Raw genomic sequence first — 12,274 nt, 5'->3', positions numbered from 1 at the left:
TGTTGGAGATGGATGGTGATAATGGCTACACAACCATATAAATGTACTTAATTCCACTGTGCCATAGACTTAAAAGTGGTGAAAAGGTAACATATATGTCACACATATTTACACACACACACACACACACACACATCACTCCTCAATGGTGTGGCCTTCAAGGCCCTGTCTAGTGCAAGCCCCACCTGCCACGCCAATCTTCAAAATTCAGCTCCCTTCTGTTCTGCGCTCCAGCCACTATTTTTCTCCCAGATTTCCTAATGTGCGTTGTTCCTCCTGCCTCATATGCTATTCCTTTTCCTAAAGCGCTCCCCTCTCATTTCTCCTAAATAGTTGCTACCTATCCTTCAGTTCTCAGCTCAAACATGGCTTTCTCATAGGACATTTCCTTGTTCTCACGTGGGGCCCCAGAATCAAGGTTGTTTTGTGGGACAATGGAAGCTGTATCGTGCTTCACCTTTCTGTGGGACTCCAGACCTGTGATCAGAAAGTAGCCTCCTCAGAGGACCAGCTATTCCCCCAAATACCCATTGCCCCCTCTCATTCCACTTTCCCCTGTTCTAGAACTTCTGGCTCTGTGGTGAGCAAAACTCTGACAAAGGGGAATGGAGGGAGTAAGTCCTTGCTTCTTGGAGAAGGACAGGGCCATCCATGGGTGGTAATTTGTGCTTTAAGGAGAGAACATTATGTGTTTCTCGGAGAATGAGAAAATGAACTCACCAGATTCCTAGACAGGGGGTTTCCAGGGGGACCAGGCAGTTAATGAGGGATTCTCTGTGCATGAGAAGCTGCTTCAGAACCCAGAGTGGGAGCTCTCTGAAGCCTGTATTTAACATTTCCCTCCTACCCCGCCTTTGTCTCCCAGCCACACTGACCCGGGCCCCCAGGGCAGCGGGATCACCTGGATGATCAATGGAGCTCAGCTCCCACCTTACACGGGAAGGTAGGCCTGTGATCAGCTTGGGAAACACTATCGACCCCCTCACAACACTGTGCTGTCTCTGACTTAGTCCAGAGAGGCCCACATTCCAGATGTCAAGTAGATGCTGTGACTTAATGACACACAGGCTGACCACAGCCTACCAGCCAGATGAACAGCCTGGTGTTAGGCTTGTAGACTGAGCCCAAACACAGAGGCAGATCTGTGGATTTATACCTCTGGCCCATGCACACCCTGAGGACTTTAGACATACAGTCTCAGAAACAGTTAAGACCCTGCTGGGGTGCCATAGTCCTGGCACCTCTGAGCTTCTGTTTCCTGACCTATCAAGGGGAAATAATAGTGATGCTTACCTCACAGCGTTGTTGTAAAGATTAAATGAGTTAATATATGTAAAATGCTTCGGATAGTGTCTGACACCTAGTAAGTGCTAAGTGAGTGTCCACTGTTAGTATTTGTAACTTCTGAATTTCAGGGTCCACATCTGTAAAATGGGAATAGCAACAGTAGCAACAGGGAATTGTGGGGATTAAGTGAGATCATGCATGTAAGAAGCTTAGCACTGAGCCTGCATGCGGTACATGCTCAGCAAATGTCCACAGTTATCACTTTTGTTTCTGCCTGAGACCCCAGCCACTTGGTGTCGGAAGCTCTAGGCTGGCACTCCTTCCTGAGTCTCTTTAAATGTTGGCAACCACAGGTTCTAGTCCCGCGGCCTTTCTCTCCTCCCTCGAGCTGACCTCATCCGGGCTCAAGCTTGAGCTGCTACCTGTAAGCCTGTGACGGTGGAAGGTACATCGCAAGCCCTGAGCCCCCCCTCCCACCCCCCATTTATCTAATTCTACTCATTTACTTAGTGGCCTATTTGATATTTAAGTTGGCATCTCAGCGACATCTCAAGCTCGACATGCAGGGAGAAAAATTGACCCCTACTGCGCCCCAATTCTTGCTCCTTTGCCATGTCAGTTATTAATACCACTATTTGCCAGCACTCGAACCCAAAGCCCCTGACCTCATCTCCTACCATGTTCCCCTTTTCCATTTGATTCCTTTGACAAGTTTCTTCCTATCAGAAGGCCTTTGCACTTGCTGGTCCATCTGCATGGAACAGTCGTCCCCCAAATATCTGCAAGCTCACTCTTATCAGAAGCCTCCTCTATACGGACAGCCCCACTGCCATTGCTCTCTACCACTTACTCAGCTTTATGGTCATCACAGCACCAGCACTACCTGTTTATTTACTCCATTTGCCTGTCTGTACGCTCCATGATGGCAGGGTTTTTTTCCTTCTCCACTTCTGAACCTCTAGCACGGAGAAGAGTGCCTGACACATAGGAGTCCTCAGTAAACATGATCTAAAGGAATGAAAGGAAGTTCCTACCCCTCCCGGCCCCTTTCCCTGCCCTACCGATCAGCAGCTTAGGGAAGTTGGAGGTCTCGATGTTGTGATAGTAGACCACGGAGGTGACAGCAGCCATGAACGCCATCCCGGCCGGCATGTACAGGTGAAGATGGCGGGATTCGGTCACCCTGAGAAGGGGCAAGAGACAGACAGACAGACAGACAGACAGGATGTGGATATGCTGAGTACCCCAACAGAGCAGCCCAGGCCTTGGGCTTAGGGCTCAGCACACAGTGGGGTCTCCAGGACTCATACACAGCTCCACACCATTCGCTGGCAGCTCTCTCCAGTCATACTACAAATGCGCCCGCTAAGTAAGGGGCCCAGGAGGCCTCACAGAGATGCCAGGAAGGCTCGGTGGTCAGGCTTTGGAATTCATAGCCTTCTTTCCCTGGGTTCGTGCTCATAGAACCTGGCGTAGGGAAGCCAGCCTTGGCAGTCATGGCTACAGAGCCTCTGGCCTGGAACCACTTTTCTGGGAGTGAGCACAGCTGGGTCCCTGTCCTCAGGGTCCTCTGGGCATGCAGGGGCCTATGCACCACAACTGTCTTAGTGACAGCCCCATTTAGCATGAACAGCGTAGGTCAGCATTGCTACTCCTCCCCAGGCGCTGTAATAATAACACTGATAGTCAATATTTATTGAGCATTTACCGTGTACCAGGCACTGTTCTTAGCACTTCCTGTACGTCAACTCACTTTCTCTTCATAAAATACCATGAAGTTGGTATTGAGGCATAGAAAGGCTAAGTCACAAGGCCAAGGCCACTGTCTTTGTTTCCTCCCTTGGGCCAGGGATGAAGGCAGCCCATACCAGCTCATCCCCTCCTCTCTTTAACTCACAGAGGCCTGGGTGGGGGGGGCTCTGGTCTGGTGATAAGACCCCTAGGGAGCCAGAGCTCCTCCCAGACCCGAGGCTTCCCCAAGACCGATGAGCAGGCTCACCTACTTGGTCCTGATCATGCCCTTCCTATAGACAGCAAAACCCACAGCCAGCACCACAGGCTCAGTGATGTGGCCTCAAACCATTCGTCTAGCATTGCCCAGGCTGCTCTTTCCACTGAAGCCGTGCTGGGATCCCCCATTGCCAGAAGGCCTCCTCCAGTGTCCCACCTTGGGCTGCTCTTGCTTGCACTGCTCCTTCTCTACAGCCCAGCAAGGCCCCTACCCTCGACAAGCTGACAGTAGGGAGTGGGCAACCAGCTCAGAGCTGACTGACCAGACAGTCTAGGGCAGTGATACTGCAGATGAGCAGAGGCTGAGAGCACAAAGGAGCTGGTGGGCGAAGGAGCTTCACAGAGGAGGTGGCACCAGGCTGGACTTTGAAGGATGAGCAGGAGTTCCACAGAGAAGGAGAGGGGAGCATGTTGGAACCCCAAGTGGTCTGGTGGGACTAGGGCAGTGATGGCGAACCTATGACACGGGTGTCAGAGGTGACACGCGAACTCATTTTTTTGGTTGATTTTTCTTTGTTAAATGGCATTTAAACATATAAAATAAATATCAAAAACATAAATCTTTGTTTTACTATGGTTGCAAATATCAAAAAATTTCTATATGTGACACGGCACCAGAGTTAAGTTAGGGTTTTTCAAAATGCTGACATACCAAGCTCAAAAGGTTCGCCATCACTGGACTAGGGCATAGGTATAGAGGCAGGGGGGCTGTTCACCAAATGGAATATTCCTCTCTTTCCATGCCGAAAGAACTACACGTTTGCTCCAATAGCAATGCGCCCAGCCCCAGGGAATGGATGGTGATTGGTTCAAGCACCATGCAGTTCCATATCCCTTTGCCAGTGATTTGTCTAAGGGTGGTCATAGCACCCAACTCCAGCCAATGAGATGGAAAGGAAAGCCTGCAGAGGACGTCTGCATGAGGAAGAGGCATGTGGGGAGCATGAGTGACCATGAGGGAAGGTACAGCAGACACACAGAGGGTAGAGTAAAAAGATGGGGAGAGCTGGGTCCCTGATGCCATCACTAAGTCACCACACCAACTAAAAAAGGCAACTTCAGGCTTCTTGCTAAATGAGACAGTAAATGTCAATTTTCCTTAATCCTTGATCAATGGATATTTTTAGCAAAATATTGATATGTGACAAGGCAATCAGTCACCAGTGGGGACCCTGAGAGCAACCAACACTCGGCCCAGGGGGCTTCAGAACTCTTGCCTCTGTACTCCTTGAAGTAGTTTTGAAAAACTCTATAGACTCTCGCACGTTTTGAAAGTGACATCTAACATGTCACATCATTTAAGTTTAAATGAATTATTATTTTTTGCCACAGAAAGTAGAAATGATAAATATTTTATAAGATGAAATAAGATGAGGAATAACCATAATTGAAATAAATATTTCATGACACGACTTCATAAGATAGGTGTTGGCTGCTTTACTGAGTAGTATACGCTGAATTAGGTAAGAAATTAGGGACCATTTTTTACATATGGGCTTTATGCCGTGTATGGTGGTCTGGGGAAACATTCTCCTTATATATTTTTAAAAAGTGCGTCCTCATTAACCCGCACTGCTCTGGTTGTTCTGAACCCAGAGCAACACACACAGAAATAAGACCCAAAGGAAGACAGGAAGCCTTACAGGGTAAGAATGGCTTGGTTAATCACTAAACGAGGCTTATCCTAAATTAAAGTCAAGTTTGAAGACCACTGCTTTAACCAGCCTCCACTCCCACCTGCCCCCTGGACTTCCAGGCAGGTCTGTAAACCCAGGCCAGGGTGGACTGGGGGTGCCACAGGGCAGGGACTGTGGCTTCTCTTCCTGTCTGCTCCTTTCTGATGCCCCTCCCTCACACTTGCTTGTTCAGGGTTTTGGGGCCACAGATAGAGGCCAGCCAAGACCAGCAAGTTCAGGAGCTGACCTGTCTGCTGGGGAGGAGATGGCGGTTTGCACTGAGCTGGAGAGGTTTGGGATACAGGTGCAGCCCACACAGGAGGGGCTACTGGACAGCCTAAGGCAGAAAAGTCCTCGACCTGATTCACTCCAGTCTCCCACACTCTGGGGATACGCTATCTGCCCAAGGCTTTGCCACTCCTTGTCTGGCACCCTGTTTGTGCTCTAATTCCATCCTCCATGGCCCTGTGAAGCAGGCAAGGCAGGGATTATAATGCTCATTTCATAAGAATGAAAGAGAGGCTGGGTGGCTTGTCCAAAGTCCCACAGCTGGTATGTACATGGCAGAAGCGCTAGCAGAAGACCCAGGCCTACCTTCTCCATGGGCGGAGTGTCTTTCTCTGTCCCTGCTAATTATAACCTAGTGGGTATTTCTGGCCTAAAGGCTCACACGGCATCCCTTCCCTATCTAGCATTTGTGTGCTTTGGAAGGGGTGTTGAGGACTTGTCACCTGCTAGTCACTGTGGCCGTACGCATTCTGGTCATCTTGCTGGTCTGGGGACTTTGATACTCAGGAGAAGCCTCAAGGCAAGCAGTTATCACAGAGATTACCACTGAAGCCAGGATGCAGGGACACTGACAGTAGGAGGGTGAGGGAGTGTGTGGGGCGGTGGGGGGTCCCATCCCCCTGCCATCCAGCTGCAGGAGCCCGGGCTGGCAAGAGTAGGGTCTGAGCACACACTGATTCCAGCTCAGAAGGGCTGGACCTCAGATATTTAAGCCAAATGCCCCCACTTTTCACCACCTCCTCGCCCAGGAAGTCGCTGAGCCTTGCTGATTCTTCCATTCCTCCTTAGTGACAAGACTGCTTCGCCCCCTCCTCTTCTGCACTCCCAACTGCTGACACACCATTTGCAGCTGCTATTATTTCTCACCTCGATGACTGCAATCACCTCCTAAGTGCTGTTTCTACCTCCACGTTCTCCCTGGCTCCAAACCTGCCCTGGACACCCCCTAGGGTTCGCACCTAAAAGTGCTGTGCCAATTACCGCTGATTACACTCAACCTCCATCGCTCTGCTCACGCACCTGCTGTGTCTCATGCTTCAGCCCCATGCACTTCTCCCAACCCGCCTGCTTTTCTAGGTGGGGCCTTTGTGCCTACAGGCACAGAGAGCTGACTGCGAGGATGCTGGATGCCAGGCCGAGGACTGGGGACATTATATACAATTGGGAACCAAGGGAAGATCATAAGCAAGAGTATCCCCCCTCCCCCCAGTAAGGTAACCCCAGCAGCTGGTAGAAGAGGCTGGGTACCTTCCACAGAGTTGGGCACTCCAATAGGTTCTGGGATTATCTCACTGGGTTGTGGCATTCAGATCTGGGTTCCCTGCTGCACTGAGAGCAGGGCCCACTTGTGTCCAGTGCCTGGCACAGAGAGTGGCACACAGGAGATGCTGGGGGAACAGGTGCTGGGTTCATTAGCAAGTGATGCTGGCTCATGGAACGCAGGTGAGCCGGGCTCTCCCTGAGCCTCTCAGGAAGCACCTGGAGCAGATCCGTTCTCCCGAGTTCCCCGAGAATCACTCACCCGTCAGACAGGATGCCCTCCGCGATCTCACACACCAGGACGAAGAGCAGCATGAAGGTCAGGATCCAGCGCAGGTTGTGCCCAGGGAAGTGGAGCCACGTGCTGTGGTGGATGTGTACCTTGGAGCTCTGACTGCCCCATCCTGCAAGGAGAGACAGGAAGAGGTGGGAAGCCTGGTGAACGGGGAGGAAGGTGCATGAACCCCAGGAAGGTGTTTTGACACTGGGTCCACGGTGGGGGGAGGAGCGTACCCCTTGGTACACCTGTGCCTGAGGACGCTGGAGTCTGGTACACATGAACTAAATGTCCAAGCATGAAGCCTGGACCCGCCCAGGCCCACCTATGCAGGTACCCATTTTATATATTGATCTCTGGTGTGACAAGTTATCACGTAAATAAACCATTTGGTTGAGAACAGTGTAAATGTTGGTATACTATTTGATACACATATGAGCATATGTGGCATATGCTTCCTTCTTGTTTCTATTTGTCAACAACTAGCAACTCTGCTTCTGCAGCATCCTGCTCTTTTGAATTTTGTTACAATATGTTCTTTCTTCCCAAAAGCTGCATATGAATTTTAAGATTTGCTTTTTTTATTCTTAGACTGAATCACCACCTTTTGAGGAGGCAGGGGGATGAGTTGACAGAGCCAGCCAGATTGGGAAATTCAAGGTCTTGAAGAGGGATGTAGGGGACGCGGTGAAGAGCCAGGCATGAGCATGATTGCCAGGGCAGTGGCGCCCAACTTTGCAGAGAGCTTTCAAGCAGTGGCGCGGGGGGCCTCTGGCGTCCAAAGTCAGGGTCTGCTGGCAGGCACCTGAGAAGTTGCGCTCCAGAGACACGCGCCCACGTGGGGTCGCAGGGAAGGGGGTCCTTGTCCCTAGCTCCCCGCTCTCCTCGCCTAGGCCGAGTGGGACCCTGGGATTGTCAGAGACCACACAAGGGTTTGCAGGGCCTCGGTCCGCCTCTGAGGCGCAGGCTGCACTCCTCCTGGGCCCAGCTTCGGCTGACAGGGAGGGTACCTTGGGGGAGGGGTGACCCGGCTCAACACAGCCCGAGCCCCTCCCGACCTTTTCAGTGGGTACAGAAACCTCTGTGTTCCCCTTTCTCCACCCCAGCTCCGGTCCTGAGGTGACAAAACTTGGGGATTCCCTGGGTTTGGAGCGTCCGCCTTGTTCTGTGCAGGTTCAGGGGCACCCCGGGGGAGTAAAGGGAAGTGCAGATGTGAGAGTGCGGAACCGCGGGGTAGTCCACCGAGCAGGGGACTCGGGGAGGGGATCCCCGAAGGGGGACAAGCAGCGGCCGCGGGGCCCCGCCGCCCCCTCCCCTACTCCGCCGCCCCCGCGCGCGCGCTCACCGATGAAGAGGATGGGGAAGGTGATGAAGAGCAGGAAGACGTGCGGCACCACGTTGAGCGCGTCCACGAAGCAGCCGTTGTTGAGGACGCCCTGGTCCACCCGGTAGGCGTCCCGAGTGGTTCTCGCTGCCGCAAGAAGGCCCAGGGGCATGGCGGGCGCGGGGCGGGCACGGATCGGCTGCGGCTGGCTCCACGCGCCTCCGCGCCTCTGTCCCCGGCTCCTCAGCTGCCCAGCCCGGCCGGCAGGCCCCCGCCCCCCCACCCCGCGGGCCCCGCCCCGCCGGCTCTCCCGCTCCCCCCCACCTCTCCCTGATCCACTATCTGTGGGGCCGGGGGTGGGGGTGGGGCGCAGCTTGGAGCCCAGCCGGGCCACGCTGGACCCCCGTTCCAGCTGTGGCAGCCCACGCGCCCAGATGTGCTGGAGGACGCGTTGTGAGCGCCCCGCTGCGCGCGTGCGCTTGGAAAGAGGGAGAAGGGTGGGCGCGCTCAAGTCTGGGTGGAAGAGTCAGGGGTGCAGAAGAGAGGAGGAGGGTCCTCGTGGGTCTGGAGTGGGAGGGAGCGTTTGGGGTATCTCGTGTGAGCTCCCCGCCCCGGGTCTGAGATGTGGGTTCACCTGGGCAGGGCGCCAATAGATGTAGTTAGATCCGAGGGTCCTGGTGGGGGCAGAGTGGAGCTAGTCCCCACCCCAGGTGGATAAGAAAAGCAGTAAGAGCATTACTTTGGGCAGGGGGTGGGGTGGGGGCGCTTGGAATGTTTTTTTGAAAAGTGGTCCCAGGTGCGGGGAACTCATAGGTGCTTTAAGGCGTATCCAGTGCTTTCACAAAGGGGATCTCCCAACACTTTCGCTAAGTACACGTTGTAATGGCTCCCGTTTATTTATTTATTTATTTATTTATTTATTTCTGATAAGAAAACTGAGGTTCAGGGAGGTTACATGACTGACCCACGGTTTCACTGCCAGCAAGTGGGGAAGCATAATTTGAACCCAGCTCTTCCAATCTGCCCCACCCCTCCCCTGGTCCTAAGGCATGCATCTTCTAATACAGTGGTCGGCAAACTCATTAGTCAACAGAGCCAAGTATCAACAGCACAATGATTGAAATTTCTTTTGAGAGCCAAATTTTTTAGAACTTAAACTATATAGGTAGGTACATTGTTATTAACTTAATTAGGGTACTCCTAAGGCTTAGGAAGAGCCACACTCAAGGGGCCAAAGAGCCGCATGTGGCTCCCGAGCCGCAGTTTGCCCCAGGGTTCTAATACATTGAAGCCTCCCAGTGACTGGCAGGTGAATGGGTGGGATGGATCCTGGCTCAAGGCTGAATAAGAGGCCGCTTGTGGAGTTGTATCCAGCAAAAGCAATTGGAGGCAGTCAGAAGGATGGAGAGAGAGAGAAAAAAAAATCACTGTAGGCTGTATTCTTAATCAGACACAGATAAGTTTAAGGAGCTAAAGAACCTGGTAAATTGTAGACAATGTTATGCATTCCTACACTTTTTGGAGCGATTCTCACAGGCCTATGGCCAAAAAGGTGTATGTCTTATGAAGAAAGATGAGCAAATGGGATTTTAGGTTAGTTTTTAGAAGAATTTCCTGAGTTCAGGTTATAGAGCATAAATCCATATGTTCTCAGGAGGGGCTACGGGGACACCAGGGGAAGCTCTTTTCCGCCCCTTTCCCTCTGAGCTTCTCTGAACCTGTCCTGGGGCTGCTTTGAGGCCCCTGAGCGTTTTCAGGACATTGTCAGGCAACATCTCAGCTCTGCCTCGGGCCCTGGGAGCCACCAGGGAGAACCAGGCACCAGGGCAGAAGGCAGGTGGGGTTGGGTGAACAGCCTGGGGAGGGCGGGCGCTCAGGGTCCTAAGCCCTCAGACAATCTCTAACTTTCAGGGAATCTCTCTGATGTTTCCTGCAGCATCAGCCAAAATAGTGAAAATCTGGCCGCAGTAAATGTTTAGCATTGGCGGCAGGAGTTAATGAATCTGGGTGAATTCAGGCTCTGAAAAGGCGATTGCTGCATCCATGTAGCCAAGTGATAAAAAGCTGATGAGATAATGTCGGGGGGAAAGGAAGGACACAAAATTGTGTGTTTCCTATGGTTACAGCCATATTAAAGATGGATGTTTGCATGCAATCCTGCAGGGGAAGCTCAGACTTGCAAATGGCTATTGCATTAGGGTGGTGGGCAGTTATGCTTGTGATTGTTCTTACCATTTTCTTCCTGTCAAAACGAGACAACTGAGGTTCAGAGTGATGAGATGGTCACCTAACATTTTTTTTAGAGTTCTTTCTTTATTTGTGTGTGTGTGTGTGTGTGAAAGGGGGAATCCAAGTTTTTCTCAAGCTTTCTGCAACGTTGCCATTTTGTCTTTGTAGTTACAAGTTCAGTTTTCCACACTTTCAGTCATGCTATTTTTCTGTTTAGTACTAACAATATACATATCTTTAAATAACAAGTCCCCAACATCCACCACTACTAGTTGTGTGATGTGGACAAGTCACCATTCTGTGCTTCCATTTCCTCCTTTCTAAGCGGGGAAGATAGTAATATGGACCCCAGAGGAATAAAACGAGATCACAGAGTTAGATATACTTTGTAAGCCAGGGAGATGGTTCAACCATCATTGAAGATTATCTAGTGGTTCTTCCCTTTCTTGGCACTCAGCATGCAGTGCCAGGCACAACCCACACACTTGCCTCTTCCAGGCCATCTATATATATAAAAGGCTAATATGATAGGTGTCCGACCATGCAACCGGTAGCTATGACGTGCACTGACCACCAGGGGGCAGACGCTCAATATATAGACATGGAAACATGGAACAGATTGATGACTCTCAGAGGGAAGGGGGGAGGGGGGAGGGCGGGAAGAGATTAACCAAAGATCTTATATGCATGCTAGAGGCCTGGTGCATGAATTCATGCACTGGTGGGGTCCCTAGGCCTGGTCTGTGGATCAGGCCGAATCCATGCACCGGGCCTCCAACATCCCCCAAGGGGTCCTGGATTGCAAGAGGGCGCAGGCCAGGCCAAGGGACTCCACCAGTGCACGAATGCATGCACTGGGCCTCTAGTTTGAAATAAACAAATAGGCTGGTCCAACACAAGCTGTGCCCAAGCATAAAGGACTATTAAGCGATCCTCAACTGGGACTAAGAGGGTGTTAGGTTTGGAGGCTGGAGTGGGGCATAGGGCTGGTCATCTCCAGCACAAATCCACTGGGTGATTGTGGGCAAGTTCCACCCTTCCCTTCATCTAGCTTTACTGTAAAGATGCCCTTCACACTGCCCACTGTGTGGCTGCAGAGTTATTTGAACAGTGTGGGGTCATGAAAGGACTTCCGTAGTGTGGATTATAATCTTGGAAACAACCCAATTGCTCATCAGTAGCGTGCTGGTTAAACAAAACAAACAAAAACCACGGTGTTATTCATACTGGGGAATACTGTGAGGCAAGTACAGAGAATAGAATTGTATATACAGACATGGAAAGATGTCCAAGACATAGATGTGGAGCAACTTGTGCTGCAGAAAATTATTTATTTCAACAACAGAAATAGACACGGAGCTACAAATGTCTCTATGGGGAGGCGCTGGGTCTCACCTCTTCCCACCTCCAGAGATGCCTTCTAGCTTCTGCTGCCGCGAGCTGGAAGAAGGGCAGGCTCAAGGAGCCTGCTCAGAGCAGGGATATTCATTCCCCTTTGAGAATTCCTAGCCTTCCTGCACGCAGGATGGAAAACCTGGCATGGACTTCTGGGACCTGGATGCTCCCCACTCACTGGCCCACTGGGTGGGTGTGGCCTAAGGCAGGGCCCCTCCTCTCCTTTGTCAGGCAAGGGCGTGGTGCAGAGCTTCCTAAGTCTTTCCCAGCTCTAGTTGTTCTGCTTTAGTGCCCTGTCTCTAGCTGGCTGATCAGGTGTGCCCGTGATCATGTCAGAGAAGGTCATCAGGATGATCATGGGGTGATATGTCAAGAAATTAACCCTTTCAGTAACTCCAATCAGTAGTGGGCTGGTTAAAAACAAAAGCCATGGTATTATCCCTACTATGGAATACTGTGCAACAAATACGGAGAATGAAGTAGGGCCAGCTGTGCTAACGGAGGAAGATGTCTCCTCCCCAACCCCCT

General features: G+C 51.5%; 1 protein-coding gene across 1 annotated transcript in view; it reads right to left on the bottom strand.

Annotated features, from left to right (window-relative positions):
* ABCC8 (ATP binding cassette subfamily C member 8) overlaps positions 1–12,274 on the bottom strand; it is a 77,908-nt gene that overhangs the window by 62,631 nt on the left and 3,003 nt on the right. The window contains 4 exon segments of the mRNA XM_023758161.1: positions 2,349–2,470; positions 6,784–6,925; positions 8,144–8,252; positions 8,254–8,369. Coding sequence (XP_023613929.1) covers positions 2,349–2,470; positions 6,784–6,925; positions 8,144–8,252; positions 8,254–8,369 — 489 coding nt within the window.

This window comes from Myotis lucifugus, unplaced genomic scaffold (genome assembly GCF_000147115.1).
Source record: "Myotis lucifugus unplaced genomic scaffold, Myoluc2.0 scaffold_124, whole genome shotgun sequence".
In the NCBI taxonomy this organism is placed as follows: Eukaryota; Metazoa; Chordata; class Mammalia; order Chiroptera; family Vespertilionidae; genus Myotis; species Myotis lucifugus.
The sequence above is the reverse complement of the archived record's forward strand: the minus strand, read 5'-3'. Positions and strand labels throughout refer to the sequence as shown.